The sequence below is a fragment of the Scyliorhinus canicula genome, chromosome 11 (genome assembly GCF_902713615.1).
Source record: "Scyliorhinus canicula chromosome 11, sScyCan1.1, whole genome shotgun sequence".
In the NCBI taxonomy this organism is placed as follows: domain Eukaryota; kingdom Metazoa; phylum Chordata; class Chondrichthyes; order Carcharhiniformes; family Scyliorhinidae; genus Scyliorhinus; species Scyliorhinus canicula.
Window position 1 is genome coordinate 2,040,741 of NC_052156.1, and position 20,301 is coordinate 2,061,041.

Sequence of the window (20,301 nt, forward strand, 5' to 3'; positions counted from 1 at the left end):
TGGGATGAGTGTGTGTGGGGAGTGTAATGTGTGTGTGTGGCTGGGATGAGTGTGTGTGGGGAGTGTAATGTGTATGTGCGGCTGGGATGAGTGTGTGTGGTGAGTGTAATGTGTATGGGCGGCTGGGATGAGTGTGTGTGGGGAGTGTAATGTGTGTGTGCGGCTGGGATGAGTGTGTGTGGGGAGTGTAATGTGTGTGTGTGGCTGGGATATGTGTGTGTGGGGAGTGTAATGTGTGTGTGCGGCTGGGATGAGTGTGCGTGGGGAGTGTAATGTGTGTGTGCGGCTGGGATGAGTGTGTGTGGGGAGTGTAATGTGTGTGTGTGGCTGGGATATGTGTGTGTGGGGAGTGTAATGTGTGTGTGCGGCTGGTATGAGTGTGTGTGGGGAGTGTAATGTGTGTGTGCGGCTGGGATGAGTGTGTGTGGGGAGTGTAATGTGTGTGTGCGCGGCTGGGATGAGTGTGTGTGGGGAGTGTAATGTGTGTGTGCGGCTGGGATGAGTGTGTGTGGGGAGTGTAATGTGTGTGTGGGGCTGGGATGAGTGTGTTTGGGGAGTGTAATATGTGTGTGCGGCTGGGATGAGTGTGTGTGGGGAGTGTAATGTGTATGTGCGGCTGGGATCGATGAGTGTGTGTGGGGAGTGTAATGTGCGTGTGCGGCTGGGATGAGTGTGTGTGGGGAGTGCAATGTGTGTGTGGGGCTGGGATGAGTGTGTGTGGGGAGTGTAATGTGTATGTGCGGCTGGGATGAGTGTGTGTGGGGAGTGTAATGTGTGTGTGGCTGGGATGAGTGTGTGTGGGGAGTGTAATGTGTGTGCGCGGCTGGGATGAGTGTGTGTGGGGAGTGTAATGTGTGTGTGGGGCTGGGATGAGTGTGTGTGGGGAGTGTAATGTGTGTGTGGGGCTGGGATGAGTGTGTGTGGGGAGTGTAATGTGTGTGTGCGGCTGGGATGAGTGTGTGTGGGGAGTGTAATGTGTGTGTGGGGCTGGGATGAGTGTGTGTGGGGAGTGTAATGTGTGTGTGCGGCTGGGATGAGTGTGTGTGGGGAGTGTAATGTGTGTGTGCGGCTGGGATGAGTGTGTGTGGGGAGTGTAATGTGTGTGTGTGGCTGGGATGAGTGTGTGTGGGGAGTGTAATGTGTGTGTGCGCGGCTGGGATGAGTGTGTGTGGGGAGTGTAATGTGTGTGTGCGGCTGGGATGAGTGTGTGTGGGGAGTGTAATGTGTGTGTGGGGCTGGGATGAGTGTGTTTGGGGAGTGTAATATGTGTGTGCGGCTGGGATGAGTGTGTGTGGGGAGTGTAATGTGTATGTGCGGCTGGGATCGAATAGTGTGTGTGGGGAGTGCAATGTGCGTGTGCGGCTGGGATGAGTGTGTGTGGGGAGTGTAATGTGTGTGTGGGGCTGGGATGAGTGTGTGTGGGGTGTGTAATGTGTGTGTGAGGCTGGGATGAGTGTGTGTGGGGAGTGTAATGTGTGTGTGGGGCTGGGATGAGTGTGTGTGGGGAGTGTAATGTGTGTGCGAGGCTGGGATGAGTGTGTGTGGGGAGTGTAATGTGTGTGTGGGGCTGGGATGAGTGTGTGTGGGGAGTGTAATGTGTGTGTGCGGCTGGGATGAGTGTGTGTGGGGAGTGTAATGTGTGTGTGCGGCTGGGATGAGTGTGTGTGAGGAGTGTAATGTGTGTGTGCGGCTGGGATGAGTGTGTGTGAGGAGTGTAATGTGTGTGCGAGGCTGGGATGAGCGTGTGTGGGGAGTGTAATGTGTGTGCGGCTGGGATGAGTGTGTGTGGGGAGTGTAATGTGTGTGGGGCTGGGATGAGTGTGTGTGGGGAGTGTAATGTGTGTGTGCGGCTGGGATGAGTGTGTGTGGGGAGTGTAATGTGTGTGCGGCTGGGATGAGTGTGTGTGGGGAGTGTAATGTGTGTGCGGCTGGGATGAGTGTGTGTGGGGAGTGTAATGTGTGTGTGTGTGGCTGGGATGAGTGTGTGTGGGGAGTGTAATGTGTGTGTGTGGCTGGGATGAGTGTGTGTGGGGAGTGTAATGTGTGTGTGCGGCTGGGATGAGTGTGTGTGGGGAGTGTAATGTGTGTGTGCGGCTGGGATGAGTGTGTGTGGGGAGTGTAATGTGTGTGTGTGTGGCTGGGATGAGTGTGTGTGGGGAGTGTAATGTGTATCTGCGGCTGCAGCTTGTCAGCCTCCCGAGTGTCAATCACGGACCCGGTGAATCCGGCCCCGTTTCCCATTGGAATCGATAATAATAATAATCTTTAGTGTCACAAGTAGGCTTGCATTAACACTGCAGTGAAGTTACTGTGAAAAGCCCCTAGTCACCACATTCCGGCGCCTGTTCGGGTACACAGAGGGAGCATTCAGAATGTTAAATTAACGTAACAGCACATCTTTGGACTGTTGGAGGAAACCGGAGCACCCGGAGGGAACGCACACAGACACGGTGTGAACGTGCAGACTCCGCACAGACAGTGCTAACCACTGAGCTACCATGCTGCCCTCACTGTTCCACGTGGTGCCGGCGCTGACCCGTTAACAGGAGCAGAATCAGCCCAGTTATGGGACTAGTTCTCGGCTGTGGAAAGCCACGAATTCTGCGCCAGTGGCTAAACTTTGGGCGGGATTCTCCGATTGCCGACCCTGAAATCGCGTTCGGCGAATGGCCGGAGAATCCGTTTTCATTGCAAAATTGTGGGCGGCGCTGTTTTCCAGATGCTCCGCCCCTTCCAAAACAGTGTCATTGGTGAGCACGCTGCACGCCATTGGGGAGGTCCCAGGACGGAACCCAAGGCTCTCCCCTGATCCCAGCCCCCGTCAGGGTGACTTCCCCCCACCGGCCATCCCATGTCTTCTCGGTTTTCTGGGACCTCGAGTAGCGGCTAGGGACTGTGTCCAGCGCTGACAGGGTCGGGGGGTGGGGGCATTCCGCTGTCCTGGAAGCCTTCGGCGGGGGGTGGGGGCACTGGTGGGGGTGGTCTGGGGAGTGGCGAGTGGGGTTACAGGAGGGGACTATCTAGAAGGCCGGGTCTGTGTGTGGCCCCCACAGATCGCCGGCGTGAGTACCCGGCCACAGGCCATTCTCCATCTGTATCTGCCACTATAGCCGGGGGGGGGGGGGGGGCGCGGTTTACAGGCCGCGGTTGCTACCCCCCCCCCCCCCCCCCACCGGGCGGAGCATCGGGGCGGGGACGCCGCCGACTTTTCGGTAGTAAAACAAAACACTTCCTCCAGACATAACCTCAAAATCAGCCAATCCAGCAAAAACTGAAACAGAGAATTCCACCGAGTCTGTCCCACGGACCCGGTTTGCTGTGCGCAATGCTGACTGAGAACATTGATGTAAGACATTATTATCTAGTAGGATAGCACCTTCTCAGTACTGACCCTCTGACAGTGCAGCACTCTCTCAGTACTGACCCTCTGACAGTGCGGCACTCCCTCAGTACTGTCCCTCTGACAGTGCGGCACTCTCTCAGTACTGACCCTCTGACAGTGCGGCACTCCCTCAGTACTGTCCCTCTGACAGTGCGGCTCTCCCTCAGTACTGACCCTCTGACAGTGCGGCACTCCCTCAGTACTGACCCTCTGACAGTGCAGCACTCCCTCAGTACTGACCCTCTGACAGTACGGCGCTCCCTCAGTACTGACCCTCTGACAGTGCGGTGCCCCCTCAGTACTGACCCTCTGACAGTGCGGCACTCCCTCAGTACTGACCCTCTGACAGTGCAGCACTCCCTCAGTACTGACCCTCTGACAGTGCGGCACTCCCTCAGTACTGTCCCTCTGACAGTGCAGCACTCCCTCAGTACTCTCCCTCTGACAGTGCGGCACTCCCTCAGTACTGACCCTCTGACAGTGCGGCACTCCCTCAGTACTGACGCTCTGACAGTGCAGCACTCCCTCAGTACTGACCCTCTGACAGTGCGGCACTCCCTCAGTACTGTCCCTCTGACAGTGCGGCACTCCCTCAGTACTGACCCTCTGACAGTGCAGCGCTCCCTCAGTACTGACCCTCTGACAGTGCAGCACTCCCTCAGTACTGACCCTCTGACAGTGCAGCACTCCCTCAGTACTGACCCTCTGACAGTGCAGCACTCCCTCAGTACTGTCGCTCTGACAGTGCAGCACTCCCTCAGTACTGACCCCCTGACAGTGCAGCACTCCCTCAGTACTGACCCTCTGACAGTGCGGCGCTCCCTCAGTACTGACCCTCTGACAGTGCAGCACTCCCTCAGTACTGACCCTCTGACAGTGCAGCACTCCCTCAGTACTGACCCTCTGACAGCGCGGCACTCCCTCAGTACTAACCCTCTGACAGTGCAGCACTCCCTCAGTACTGACCCTCTGGCAGTGCGGCACTCCCTTAGTACTGACCCTCTGACAGTGCAGCACTCCCTCAGTACTGACCCTCTGACAATGCGGCACTCCCTCAGTATTGACCCTCTGACTGTGCAGCACTCCCTCAGTACTGACCCTCTGACAGTGCAGCACTCCCTCAGTACTGACCCTCTGACAGTGCAGCACTCCCTCAGTACTGACCCTCTGACAATGCGGCACTCCCTCAGTATTGACCCTCTGACTGTGCAGCACTCCCTCAGTACTGACCCTCTGACAGTGCAGCACTCCCTCAGTATTGACCCTCTGGCTGTGCAGCACTCCCTCAGTACTGACCCTCTGACAGTGCGGCACTCCCTCAGTACTGACCCTCTGACAGTGCAGCACTCCCTCAGTACTGTCGCTCTGACAGTGCAGCACTCCCTCAGTACTGACCCTCTGACAGTGCGGCACTCCCTCAGTACTGACCCTCTGACAGTGCGGCACTCCCTCAGTACTGACCCTCTGACAGTGCGGCACTCCCTCAGTACTGACCCTCTGACAGTGCAGCACTCCCTCAGTACTGACCCTCTGACAGTGCGGCACTCCCTCAGTACTGACCCTCTGACAGTGCAGCACTCCCTCAGTACTGACCCTCTGGCAGTGCGACACTCCCTTAGTACTGACCCTCTGTCAGTGCAGCACTCCCTCAGTACTGACCTTCTGACAGTGCAGCACTCCCTCAGTACTGACCCTCTGACAGTGCGGCGCTCCCTCAGTACTGACCCTCTGACAGTGCAGCACTCCCTCAGTACTGACCCTCTGACAGTGCAGCACTCCCTCAGTACTAACCCTCTGACAGTGCAGCACTCCCTCAGTACTGACCCTCTGGCAGTGCGGCACTCCCTTAGTACTGACCCTCTGTCAGTGCGGCACTCCCTCAGTACTGACCCTCTGACAGTGTGGCATCCCTCAGTACTGACCCTCTGACAGTGCGGCACTCCCTCAGTACTGACCCTCTGACAGTGCAGCACTCCCTCAGTACTGACCCTCTGACAGTGCGGCACTCCCTCAGTACTGACCCTCTGACAGTGCAGCGCTCCCTCAGTACTGACCCTCTGACAGTGCGGCACTCCCTCAGTACTGACCCACTGACTGTGCGGCACTCCCTCAGTACTGACCCTCTGACAGTGCAGCAATCCCTCAGTACTGACCCTCTGACAGTGCAACACTCACTCAATACTGACCCTCTGACAGTGCGGCACTCCCTCAGTACTGACCCTCTGACAGTGCGGCGCTCCCTCAGTACTGACCCTCTGACAGTACAGCACTCCCTCAGTACTGACCCTCTGACAGTGCAGCACTCCCTCAGTACTAACCCTCTGACAGTGCAGCACTCCCTCAGTACTGACCCTCTGGCAGTGCGGCACTCCCTTAGTACTGACCCTCTGACAGTGCAGCACTCCCTCAGTACTGACCCTCTGACAGTGCGGCACTCCCTCAGTATTGACCCTCTGACAGTGCAGCACTCCCTCAGTACTGTCGCTCTGACAGTGCAGCACTCCCTCAGTACTGACCCTCTGACAGTGCGGCACTCCCTCAGTACTGACCCTCTGACAGTGCGGCACTCCCTCAGTACTGACCCTCTGACAGTGCGGCACTCCCTCAGTACTGACCCTCTGACAGTGCAGCACTCCCTCAGTACTGACCCTCTGACAGTGGGGCACTCCCTCAGTACTGACCCTCTGACAGTGCAGCACTCCCTCAGTACTGACCCTCTGGCAGTGCGGCACTCCCTTAGTACTGACCCTCTGTCAGTGCAGCACTCCCTCAGTACTGACCTTCTGACAGTGCAGCACTCCCTCAGTACTGACCCTCTGACAGTGCGGCGCTCCCTCAGTACTGACCCTCTGACAGTGCAGCACTCCCTCAGTACTGACCCTCTGACAGTGCAGCACTCCCTCAGTACTGACCCTCTGACAGTGCAGCACTCCCTCAGTACTGACCCTCTGGCAGTGCGGCACTCCCTTAGTACTGACCCTCTGTCAGTGCAGCACTCCCTCAGTACTGACCCTCTGACAGTGTGGCATCCCTCAGTACTGACCCTCTGACAGTGCGGCACTCCCTCAGTACTGACCCTCTGACAGTGCAGCACTCCCTCAGTACTGACCCTCTGACAGTGCGGCACTCCCTCAGTACTGACCCTCTGACAGTGCAGCGCTCCCTCAGTACTGACCCTCTGACAGTGCGGCACTCCCTCAGTACTGACCCACTGACAGTGCGGCACTCCCTCAGTACTGACCCTCTGACAGTGCAGCACTCCCTCAGTACTGACCCTCTGACAGTGCAACACTCACTCAATACTGACCCTCTGACAGTGCGGCACTCCCTCAGTACTGACCCTCTGACAGTGTGGCATTCCCCCAGTACTGACCCTCTGACAGTGCAGCACTCCCTCAGTATTGACCCTCTGACAGTGCTGCACTCCCTCAGTACTGAACCTCTGACAATACAGCGCTCCCTCAGTACTGACCCTCTGACAGTGCGGCATTCCCCCAGTACTGACCCTCTGACAGTGCAGCACTCCCTCAGTATTGACCCTCTGACAGTGCTGCACTCCCTCAGTACTGAACCTCTGACAATACAGCGCTCCCTCAGTACTGACCCTCTGAAAGTGCGGCATTCCCCCAGTACTGACCCTCTGACAGTGCAGCACTCCCTCAGTACTGACTCTCTGACAGTGCGGCACTCCCTTAGCCGCACTCCCTGAGTACTGACCCTCTGACAGTGCAGCACTCAAAGACAAAGAACAAAGAAAATTACAGCACCGGAACAGGCCCTTCGGCCCTCCAAGCCCGTGCTGACCATGCTGCCCGACTTAACTACAATCCTCTACACTTTCTGGGTCCGTATCCCTCTATTCCCATCCTATTCATGTATTTGTCAAGATGCCCCTTAAACGTCACTATCGTCCCTGCTTCCACCACCTCCTCCGGCAGCGAGTTCCAGGCACCCACTACCCTCTGTGTAAAAAACTTCTCTCGTACATCTCCTCTAAACCTTGCCCCTCGCACCTTAAACCTATGCCCCCTAGTGATTGACCCCTCTACCCTGGGAAAAAGCCTCTGACTATCCACCCTGTCTATGCCCCTCAATTTTGTAGACCTCTATCAGGTCGCCCCTCAACCTCCGTCGTTCCAGTGAAAACAAACCGAGTTTATTCGACCGCTCCTCACAGCTAATGCCCTCCATACCAGGCAACATCCTGGTAAATCTCCTCTACACCATCTCTAAAGCCTCCACATCCTTCTGGTAGTGTGGCGACCAGAATTGAACACTATACTCCAAGTGTGGCCGAACTAAGGTTCTATACAGCTGCAACATGACTTGCCAATGTTTATACTCAATGCCCCGGCTAATGAAGGCAAGCATGCCATATGCCTTCTTGACTACCTTCTCCACCTGTGTTGCCCCATTCAGTGACCTGTGGACCTGTACACCTGGACAGACTGACTGTCAATACTCTTGAGGGTTCTACCATTCACTGTTGTGGTGAATGTAACTTGGTAATTCACACTGTATCTTTGTAAGCGCAGTAGCGTTATCCGACCACCAGGGGGAGTAGCTCTGAGAATGCTCAGGAGTTTGTACAGGGCTCACCCTTGGCTCCGCCCACAACACCTCCCCCTTGTGCTGCTGTAAAAATACCCTTGTCCAGAGTCAGCCTGCAGTTCACCGAGAGTTCATCAACGGGTAACAGGCTGGCTCTGTAGTGAGTAGATTAAAACCACTGTTCATATCGGAAAGCACGTGTCTGGTCAATTGATGGTTCCATCAACTGTATATTCCCTTCCTGCATTGGACCTTCCAAAATGTATTACCTCACATTTGTCCGGATTAAATTCCATCTGCCATCTCTCCGTCCAAGACTCCAAACGATCTAAATCCTGCTGTATCCTCTGACAGTTTTGCACCCTCTCAGTACTGACCCTCTGACAGTGCGGCACTCCCTCAGTACTGACCCTCTGACAGTGCAGCACTCCCTCAGTACTGAGCCTCTGACAGTGCGGCACTCCCTCAGTACTGAGCCTCTGACAGTGCAGCACTCCCTCAGTACTGAGCCTCTGACAGTGCAACACTCCCTCAGTACTGACTCTCTGACAGTGCAGCACTCCCTCAGTACTGAGCCTCTGACAGTGCAGCACTCCCTCAGTACTGACTCTCTGACAGCGCGGCACTCCCTCAGTACTGACCCTCTGAAAGTGCGGCACTCCCTCAGTACTGAGCCTCTGACAGTGCGGCACTCCCTCAGTACTGACCCTCTGACAGTGCAGCACTCCCTCAGTACTGACCCTCTGACAGTGCGGCACTCCCTCAGTACTGACCCTCTGACAGTGCAGCACTCCCTCAGTACTGACCCTCTGACAGTGCAGCACTCCCTCAGTACTGACCCTCTGACAGTGCAGCACTCCCTCAGTACTGACCCTCTGACAGTGCGACACTCCCTCAGTACTGACCCTCTGACAATGCAGCACTCCCTCAGTACTGACCCTCTGACAGTGCGGCACTCCCTCAGTACTGACCCTCCAACAGTGCGGCACTCCCTCAGTACTGACTCTCTGACAGTGCGGCACTCCCTCAGTACTGACCCTCTGACAGTGCGGCACTCCCTCAGTACTGACCCTCTGACAGTGCAGCACTCCCTCAGTACTGACCCTGACAGTGCAGCACTCCCTCAGTACTGACCCTCTGACAGTGCAGCACTCCCTCAGTACTGACCCTCTGACAGTGCAGCACTCCCTCAGTACTGACCCTCTGACAGTGCGGCGCTCCCTCAGTACTGACCCTCTGACAGTGCAGCACTCCCTCAGTACTGACCCTCTGACAGTGCAGCACTCCCTCAGTACTGACCCTCTGACAGTGCGGCACTCCCTCAGTACTGACCCTCTGACAGTGCAGCACTCCCTCAGTACTGACCCTCTGACAGTGCAGCACTCCCTCTGTACTGACACTCTGACATTGCAGCACTCCCTCAGTACTGACCCTCTCACAGTGCAGCACTCCCTCAGTACTGACCCTCTGACAGTGCGGCACTCCCTCAGTACTGACCCTCTGACAGTGCAGCGCTCCCTCAGTACTGACCCTCTGACAGTGTAGCGCTCCCTCAGTACTGACCCTGTGGCAGTGCGACACTCCCTCAGTACTGACCCTCTGACAGTGCAGCACTCCCTCAGTACTGACCCTCTGACAGTGCAGCACTCCCTCAGTACTGACCCTCTGACAGTGCGGCACTCCCTCAGCACTGACCCTCTGATAGTGCGGCACTCCCTCAGTACTGACCCTCTGACAGTGCGGCACTCTCTCAGTACCGACCCTCTGACAGTGCAGCACTCCCTCAGTACTGACCCTCTGACAGTGCGGCACTCCCTCAGTACTGACCCTCTGACAGTGCGGCATTCCCTCAGTACTGATCCTCTGACAGTGCGGCACTCCCTCAGTACTGACCCTCTGACAGTGCAGCACTCCCTCAGTACTGACCCTCTGACAGTGCGGCACTCCCTCAGTACTGACCCTCTGACAGTGCGGCACTCCCTCAGTACTGACCCTCTGACAGTGCGGCACTCCCTCAGTACTGACCCTCTGACAGTGCGGCACTCCCTCAGTACTGACCCTCTGACAGTGCAGCACTGACTCAGTACTGACCCTCTGACAGCGCGGCACTCCCTCAGTACTGACCCTCTGACAGTGCGGCACTCCCTCAGTACTGACCCTCTGACAGTGCGGCACTCCCTCAGTACTGACCCTCTGGCAGTGCGGCACTCCCTCAGTACTGACCCTCTGACAGTGCGGCACTCCCTCAGTACTGACCCTCTGACAGTGCAGCACTCCCTCAGTACTGACCCTCTGACAGTGCAGCACTCCCTCAGTACTGATCCTCTGACAGTGCAGCACTCCCTCAGTGCTGACCCTCTGACAGTGCGGCACTCCCTCAGCACTGACCCTCTGACAGTGCGGCACTCCCTCAGTACTGATCCTCTGACAGTGCAGCACTCCCTCAGTGCTGACCCTCTGACAGTGCGGCACTCCCTCAGTACTGACCCTCTGACAGTGCGGCACTCCCTCAGTACTGACCCTCTGACAGTGCGGCACTCCCTCAGTACTGACCCTCTGACAGTGCAGCACTCCCTCAGTACTGACCCTCTGACAGTGCGGCACTCCCTCAGTACTGACCCTCTGACAGTGCGGCACTCCCTCAGTACTGACCCTCTGACAGTGCAGCACTCCCTCAGTACTGACCCTCTGACAGTGCGGCACTCCCTCAGTACTGACCCGCTGACAGTGCAGCGCTCCCTCAGTACTGACCCTCTGACAGTGCGGCACTCCCTCAGTACTGACCCGCTGACAGTGCGGCGCTCCCTCAGTACTGACCCTCTGACAGCGCAGCACTCCCTCAGTACTGACCCTCTGACAGTGCGGCACTCCCTCAGTACTGACCCTCTGACAGTGCAGCACTCCCTCAGTACTGACCCTCTGACAGTGTATGACCTGTTGCCCCATGCTGGAACTTTTGTTGAAATGTGTGATGTTGGATTTGAAAAGCTGAGTTTGTGACCCCGGGGTAACTGTTGTGCTGCATTCCCGTCAGTCAATGCCGTAAGTTAACGGCTTCAGAGGAAATTTGAGAAAATATCCTTGGTGACATTTTTGTGCCAGGTGTGTGATTTCTGCTGGCGAGACTGTGGGGGTAATTACGGATTGTCCAGTAAATGTGAGTGACATGCAAATCCTGATAGAAACAGGAAACAGATTCAGAGCAATGTTCTAAAATTTATTGCATTTTATAAGCTGCAGCAAATTTGTTTTGTTCAGTTAATTATCCACAAACATGTGAAAATGAATACTCTTTCAAGGATTGGAAATCACCCTTCACAGCAAGAATCATACATTACCTCGCCAAATATCCTCTCTTAACTTAAATGCTGATTCCCAATCTGACCCGCCCGTGTGTTCCCCCTACACATCCGACACTCTGATACAATCCGTGTCAGCCTCCATTCGGACCCTCCTTCATTTCACTCACTGAGGTGCTGTGGAAGTTTGGCACATTCGGCTGTGAAATCCGCACAGTAATCTTTAACTCTTGCAGGAGAGCAATGCTACAAAAACTGTCCACTCTTTGACTGCCTGTCTGACAGAGTGAGAGTTTGTGTCGTTAGTGACAGAATGGATTGGACTTCAATTCCTGACCGCTAACTTGTTCAATAATAAAATATTCTATGTTCAAGACTGACTAAAGGACAAGGGTGGTGGTGGTATAAGCTCCAGCTTACTGGGAAATACTTTCATCTTTCAGACAGTGGGTTGTGGGTTTAAGTCTCACTCCACAGACTTGAGTCCATCATCTAATGTGTAAAAGCTTCTTTTGCACTTTGGAGAAGATCAGGAGAGGTGTGCTGGCCAATATTTATCTCTCAGCTAACACAAACCAGTTTTGCTGGTTAGCATCTTGCTCCTGTCTATGGGGTTCTGTTGTGTGAAAACAGAAGTCGACTTTTCTGACCACACTTCAGGAAGACATCATTAGCCAGTAAAGCTCTTTGGGCTGTCTTGAGATTGTGTTATAGAAACTTATCAACCTCGACCAGGTTGAGTACAAATCAATAGAGTTGGTGTTTGGAATTGTAATCAAAGTGTAATACTGCTGATCGACTGGATGGACACATTCTGTAACACTGTCTCCATTCACTCTACTCAACCAGGCATTGAGGGGAGTGTGCAGGTAATAGAATTAAACTAAATTTAGGCATTACAATTCCCGTGGGAAATTGGATTGAAGAGTGTATCAACAAGTCACAAGATCACGACCTAATTGCTGTTCCATCGACTCTCACCATCGCAGAACATCAACCCAATAATTATTTTGTATTGAAGAGCAAGAATGGACAGAGTTACAGGGGAACGGCGCTGCGTGAATTGCTCATTTAGTGAGCTGGTAGAGACAGGGCAGAGCAAACAGCCTCTTTCTGCCCCATGACCATTCTATACAATTCTGTGATATCAGCTCATTACCTCTTGTTGAAATTGAAGTGAATTCAGTGTCTTTGCATCAATCACTCCTCCTGTCAACCTTCTGTAGTTGGTACTTAACCTCTGTGTAGGGAAACCCTTCCTGACTCCCAGCCCTTTACACCCTCACCCTCTATTCTCACTAATGTATCTGAAAGTATTGACCAGTCCTTTGTCCATTTAAATATTTTTGTTCCCTGATGAGCGTCTCCAAAGAAGGTTTAAGCGTCCCCTGTCTTGGAGCCAATTGGTGTCACCTTCAAGTTTTGTTCTTTACTCAACCAACTCCAACAGGATAGGAAAAGGTTGTTTCGATCATTCTGGCATGAAGGGTATTAATTATCGAGAATTTCAGCCTAAATATCTAATGTCTGAGGAAGTTACTGGTCTTGAGTGCATTTTTCTAATCTGTGCGTATTTACAAAGCAAACAATATTTCTGGAGAAATAGACAGAATCATTACATCTACATTCGCAGCCACGTTCTGTACAAAACACTTTGGAATTTTCATGTACAATCTGAATTGGAATAAATGATATGTCAAAATCACGCTGAGCAAGGGAGAGCAACAAAAGGTATTCAGGCTGGACGGTTGGATGGAGGGCGCTCTATCGGATGGTTATATTGCAGTCTCCTTCTCCTTGTGCCCCTGGGTCTGACTCTCAGTCGGCAGAAACTTTGACGATGCCTCCATTGTCATGTACTGCAGGTGATGTGACCCCCAGACGGGAGTGGTGAGGTGTTGCCATCGCTGGGGGTAAATAGTCACACTGTGACAATACACTCTTGTATTTCATTCATCAAATTACACAGAATCCACACAAACACATTCTCAGCCGACTCAACAACAACCTGTTTAATAAGAACATAAGAACATAAGAACTAGGAGCAGGAGTAGGCCATCTGGCCCCTCGAGCCTGCTCCGCCATTCAATTAGATCATGGCTGATCTTTTGTGGACTCAGCTCCACTTTCCGGCCCGAACACCATAACCCTTAATCCCTTTATTCTTCAAAAAACTATCTATCTTTACCTTAAAAACATGTAATGAAGGAGCCTCAACTGCTTCACTGGGCAAGGAATTCCATAGATTCACAACCCTTTGGGTGAAGAAGTTCCTCCTAAACTCAGTCCTAAATCTACTTCCCCTTATTTTGAGGCTATGCCCCTTAGTTCTGCTGTCACCCGCCAGTGGAAACAACCTGCCCACATCTATCCTATCTATTCCCTTCATAATTTTAAATGTTTCTATAAGATCCCCCCTCATCCTTCTAAATTCCAATGAGTACAGTCCCAGTCTACTCTACCTCTCCTCGTAATCCAACCCCTTCAGCTCTGGGATTAACCTAGTGAATCTTCTCTGCACACCCTCCAGCGCCAGTACGTCCTTTCTCAAGTAAGGAGACCAAAACTGAACACAATACTCCAGGTGTGGCCTCACTAACACCGTATACAATTGCAACATAACCTCCCTAGTCTTAAACTCCATCCCTCTAGCAATGAAGGACAAAATTCCATTTGCCTTCTTAATCACCTGTTGTACTTGTAAACCAACCTTCTGTGACTCATGCACTAGCACACCCAAGTCTCTCTGAACAGCGGCATGCTTTAATATTTTATCGTTTAAATAATAATCCCGTTTGCTGTTATTCCTACCAAAATGGATAACCTCACATTTGTCAACATTGTATTCCATCTGCCAGACCCTAGCCCATTCACTTAACCTATCCAAATCCCTCTGCAGACTTCCAGTATCCTCTGCACTTTTCGCTTTACCACTCATCTTATTTCCAGATACTTCTAACCTGGTATCATTCTTGTAAATATTCTTTACACCTTCTCCAATTCATCAAGGATGTAACTAGTAGAGTTGCTGAGGGGGAGCCAGTGCATGTGGTTTATTTGAACTTTCAAAAGATTTTTGACAAGGCCCCACACAAGAGACTAGTGTGTAAAAGTAAAGTGCATTGGGATTAGGGGAACTGTATTGAGATGTAGAGAATACTGGTCAGCAGACAGGAAACAAAGAATAGGAATTAACAATTTTCAAATTGGCAGGCAGTGACTAGTGGGATACGGCAGGGATTGATGCTGGGACCCCAGCTAGTGGGGTACGGCAGGGATCGGTGCTGGGACCCCAGCTAGTGGGGTACGGCAGGGATCGGTGCTGGGACCCCAGCTAGTGGGGTACGGCAGGGATCGGTGCTGGGACCCCAGCTAGTGGGGTACGGCAGGGATCGGTGCTGGGACCCCAGCTAGTGGGGTACGGCAGGGATCGGTGCTGGGACCCCAGCTAGTGGGGTACGGCAGGGATCGGTGCTGGGGCCCCAGCTAGTGGGGTACGGCAGGGATCGGTGCTGGGACCCCAGCTAGTGGGGTACGGCAGGGATCGGTGCTGGGACCCCAGCTAGTGGGGTACGGCAGGGATCGGTGCTGAGACCCCAGCTAGTGGGGTACCACAGGGATCGGTGCTGGGACCCCAGCTAGTGGGGTACCGCAGGGATCGGTGCTGGGACCCCAGCTAGTGGGGTACGGCAGGGATCGGTGCTGGGACCCCAGCTAGTGGGGTACGGCAGGGATCGGTGCTGGGACCCCAGCTAGTGGGGTACGGCAGGGATCGGTGCTGGGACCCCAGCTAGTGGGGTACGGCAGGGATCGGTGCTGGGACCCCAGCTAGTGGGGTACGGCAGGGATCGGTGCTGGGACCCCAGCTAGTGGGGTACGGCAGTGGTCGGTGCTGGGACCCCAGCTAGTGGGGTACGGCAGGGATCGGTGCTGGGACCCCAGCTAGTGGGGTATGGCAGGGATCGGTGCTGGGACCCCAGCTAGTGGGGTACGGCAGGGATCGGTGCTGGGACCCCAGCTAGTGGGGTACCACAGGGATCGGTGCTGGGCCCAAGCTAGTGGGATACGGCAGGGATCGGTGCTGGGACCCCAGCTAGTGGGGTATCACAGGGATTGGTGCTGGGACCCCAGCTAGTGGGGTACCACAGGGATCGGTGCTGGGACCCCCAGCTAGTGGGGTACGGCAGGGATCGGTGCTGGGACCCCCAGCTAGTGGGGTACGGCAGGGATCGGTGCTGGGACCCCAGCTAGTGGGGTACGGCAGGGATCGGTGCTGGGACCCCAGCTAGTGGGGTACGGCAGGGATCGGTGCTGGGACCCCCAGCTAGTGGGGTACGGCAGGGATCGGTGCTGGGATCCCAGCTAGTGGGGTACGGCAGGGATCGGTGCTGGGACCCCCAGCTAGTGGGGTACGGCAGGGATCGGTGCTGGGATCCCAGCTAGTGGGGTACGGCAGGGATCGGTGCTGGGTCCCCAGCTAGTGGGGTACCACAGGGATCGGTGCTGGGACCCCAGCTAGTGGGGTACCACAGGGATCGGTGCTGGGGCCCCAGCTAGTGGGGTACCGCAGGGATCGGTGCTGGGGCCCCAGCTAGTGGGGTACGGCAGGGATCGGTGCTGGGACCCCCAGCTAGTGGGGTACCGCAGGGATCGGTGCTGGGATCCCAGCTAGTGGGGTACGGCAGGGATCGGTGCTGGGGCCCCAGCTAGTGGGGTACGGCAGGGATCGGTGCTGGGATCCCAGCTAGTGGGGTACGGCAGGGATCGGTGCTGGGACCCCAGCTAGTGGGGTACGGTAGGGATCGGTGCTGGGTCCCCAGCTAGTGGGGTACGGCAGGGATCGGTGCTGGGACCCAGCTAGTGGGGTACGGCAGGGATCGGTGCTGGGACCCCAGCTAGTGGGGTACGGCAGGGATCGGTGCTGGGACCCCAGCTAGTGGGGTACGGCAGGGATCGGTGCTGGGACCCCAGCTAGTGGGGTACGGCAGGGATCGGTGCTGGGACCCCAGCTAGTGGGGTACGGCAGGGATCGGTGCTGGGGCCCCAGCTAGTGGGGTACGGCAGGGATCGGTGCTGGGACCCCAGCTAGTGGGGTATCACAGGGATCGGTGCTGGGACCCCAGCTAGTGGGGTATCACAGGGATTGATGCTGGGACCCCAGCTAGTGGGGTACCACAGGGATCGGTGCTGGGACCCCAGCTAGTGGGGTACGGCAGGGATCGGTGCTGGGACCCCAGCTAGTGGGGTACGGCAGGGATCGGTGCTGGGGCCCCAGCTAGTGGGGTACCACAGGGATCGGTGCTGGGGCCCCAGCTAGTGGGATACGGCAGGGATCGGTGCTGGGATCCCAGCTAGTGGGGTACGGCAGGGATCGGTGCTGGGATCCCAGCTAGTGGGGTACGGCAGGGATCGGTGCTGGGACCCCAGCTAGTGGGGTACGGTAGGGATCGGTGCTGGGTCCCCAGCTAGTGGGGTACGGCAGGGATCGGTGCTGGGACCCCAGCTAGTGGGGTACGGCAGGGATCGGTGCTGGGACCCCAGCTAGTGGGGTACGGCAGGGATCGGTGCTGGGACCCCAGCTAGTGGGGTACGGCAGGGATCGGTGCTGGGACCCCCAGCGAGTGGGGTACGGCAGGGATCGGTGCTGGGACCCCAGCTAGTGGGGTACGGCAGGGATCGGTGCTGGGACCCCAGCTAGTGGGGTACCACAGGGATCGGTGCTGGGACCCCAGCTAGTGGGGTATCACAGGGATCGGTGCTGGGACCCCAGCTAGTGGGGTACCACAGGGATTGATGCTGGGACCCCCAGCTAGTGGGGTACCACAGGGATTGATGCTGGGACCCCAGCTAGTGGGGTACGGCAGGGATCGGTGCTGGGACCCCAGCTAGTGGGGTACGGCAGGGATCGGTGCTGGGACCCCCAGCTAGTGGGGTACGGCAGGGATCGGTGCTGGGACCCCAGCTAGTGGGGTACGGCAGGGATCGGTGCTGGGACCCCAGCTAGTGGGGTACGGCAGGGATCGGTGCTGGGATCCCAGCTATTCACTATATATTTTAACGATTTGGATGAGGGAACTAAATGTAACATCTCAATTACAATTGAGCAGATGTTGAACATTTGTTTCCTTCACAGAAATCCATTCGATAGTCAGAGGCTTTTCCCCAGGGTAGAGCGGTCAATTACTAGGGGGCATAGGTTTGAGGTGCGAGGGGCAAGGTTTAGAGGAGATGTACGAGGCAAGTGTGAAGATAAATGTGAGGTAATGCATTTTGGAAGGTCTAATCCAGGTAGGGAATATATAGTGAATGGTAGAACCCTCAAGAGTATTGAAAGTCAGAGAGATCTAGGTGTACAGGTCCACAGGTCACTGAAAGGGGCAACACAGGTGGAGAAGGTAGTCAAGAAGGCATACGGCATGCTTGCCTTCATTGGCCGGGGCATTGAGTATAGAAATTGGCAAGTCATGTTGCAGCTGTATAGAACCTTAGTTAGGCCACACTTGGGATAGTGTTCAATTCTGGTCGCCACACTACCAGAAGGATGTGGAGGATTTAGAGAGGGTGCAGAAGAGATTTACCAGGATGTTGCCTGGTATGGAGGGCATTAGCTATGAACATAGAACATAGAACATTACAGCGCAGTACGGGCCCTTCGGCCCTCGATGTTGCGCCGACCCGTGAAACCATCTGAAGCCTATCTGACCTACACTATTCCATTTTAATCCATATGTCTATCCAGTGACCACTTAAATGCCCTTAAATTTGGCGAGTCTACTACTGTTGCAGGCAGGGCGTTCCACACCCCTACTACTCTCTGAGTAAAGAAACTGCCTCTGACATCTGTCCTATATCTACCACCCCTCAATTTAAAGCTATGTCCCCTCGTGTTGGTCATCACCATCCGAGGAAAGAGACTCTCACTGTCCACCCTATCTAACCCACTGACTATCTTATATGTCTCTATTAAGTCACCTCTCAGCCTTCTCCTCTCTAACGAAAACAACCTCAAGTCCCTGAGCCTTTCCTCGTAAGACCTTCCCTCCTTACCAGGCAACATCCTAGTAAATCTCCTCTGAACCCTTTCCAAAGCTTCCACATCCTTCCTATAATGTGTTGACCAGAACTGCACGCAGTACTCCAGGTGCGGCCGCACCAGAGTTTTGTACAGCTGCAGCATGACCTCGTGGCTCCGAAACTCAATCCCCCTACTGATAAAGGCTAGCACACCATATGCCTTCTTAACTACCTATGTCCCTCTGTAACCTATAACATCCTTCAGCACTATCCACAACTCCACCGACCTTCGTGTTATCTGCAAATTTACTAACCCATCCTTCTACACCCTCTTCCAGGTCATTTATAAAAATGACAAACAGCAGTGGCCCCAAAACAGATCCTTGCGGTACACCACTAGTAACTGAACTCCAGGATGAACATTTGCCATCAACCACCACCCTCTGTCTTCTTTCAGCTAGCCAATTACTGATCCAAACCGCTAAATCACCTTCAATCCCATACTTCCTTATTCTCTGCAATAGCCTACCGTGGGGAACCTTATCAAACGCCTTACTGAAATCCATATACACCACATCAACCTCTTTACCCTCATCCACCTGTTTGGTCACCTTCTCAAAAAACTCAATAAGGTTTGTGAGGCATGACCTACCCTTCACAAAACCGTGTGTGGGCTCTCCGAGCTGAGGAGAGGTTGAATAAACTTGGTTTGTTCTCACTGGAACGACGGAGGTTGAGGTGCGACCTGATAGAGGTCTACAAAATTATGAGGGGCATAGACAGAGTGGATAGTCAGAAGCTTTTCCCCAGGGTAGAGGGGTGAATTATTAGGGGGCATCGGTTTAAGGTGCGAGGGGCAAGGTTTAGAGGAGATGTACGAGGCAAGTGTTTTACACAGAGGGTAGTGGGTGCCTGGAACTCGCTGCCGGAGGAGGTGGTGGAAGCAGGGACTATAGTGACATTTAAGGGGCATCTTGAAAAATACATGAATAGGATGGGAATAGAGGGATACGGATCCTGGAAGTGTAGGGGTTTAGTTTAGACGGGCAGCATGGTCGGCGCAGGTTTGGAGGGCCGAAGGGTGTGGTAGTCACCACTGTTGTGTATATATATCACATATGAGGTGTATTACGGTAAGGCTCCTGTGCTACAGGTACGGGGGTAGACCCCTGCCAGCTGGCTCCGCCCATTAGGCGGAGTATAAATGTGTGTGCTCACCGAGCTGCAGCCATTTTGGCAGCAGCTGCAGGAGGCCCCACATCTCTGCGTAATAAAGCCTCAATTACACTCTACTCTCGTCTTGTCTTAATTGATAGTGATTCAAAGGACCTGTTCCTGTGCTGTACTTTTCTTTGTTCTTTGTTCTTGACAGTGAATTTGCAGGTCAGATCTCTACAAAGCAACTCTGTCTGCTCCTGTCTACATTGACATTCCAGCTGACTGTGTAGGAAACGTTAATAATTGCACAGGAAAGGCCAGTCATTATTATTATTTTTCAAAATTCATTTACGGGAAGTAGGCGTCGTAGTCCAAAGATGTGCAAGTTAGGTGAATTGGCCGTATTAAATTGCGCCTTAGTGTCCAAAGATGTGTACATTAGTTGGGGTTACGAGGATAGGACGGGGAAATTGGGCTTGGGTGGGGGACTCTTTCACAGGGTCAGTGCACACTCGATGGGCTGAATGGCCTCCTGCTGCAGTGTAGGGATTCTATGGAAAGCACTGAATGATAATGACAACTGATATTACAATGATTTCCGACATAGAAAAAGAAATCAAATCTGGTTGAATTTAGTCTCCAACAGGTACACTCTCCCCTATCACTGACTCTACCCCCATTCACTCCCTCCCACACCCCCATGTACACTCTCCCCTATCACTGACTCTACCCCCATTCACTCCCCTCCCACATCCCCATGTACACTCTCCCCTATCACTGACTCTACCCACCCATTCACTCCCCTCCCACATCCCCATGTACACTCCCCCCTATCACTGACTCTACCCACCCATTCACTCCCCTCACACAGCCCCATGTACACTCCCCCCTATCACT

The 20,301-nt window shown here is 54.3% G+C and overlaps 1 protein-coding gene across 1 annotated transcript in view; it reads right to left on the reverse strand.

Annotated features, from left to right (window-relative positions):
• Positions 1–11,129: 11,129 nt before the first annotated feature.
• Positions 11,130–20,301, reverse strand: part of LOC119973625 (sodium- and chloride-dependent creatine transporter 1-like) — a 161,057-nt gene continuing 151,885 nt past the window's right edge. Inside the window, exon 7 of the mRNA XM_038812006.1 lies at positions 11,130–13,139. Within this exon, the coding sequence (XP_038667934.1) occupies positions 13,008–13,139 (132 nt within the window). The 3' untranslated portion in view covers positions 11,130–13,007. The remainder of the gene's footprint in view (positions 13,140–20,301) is intronic.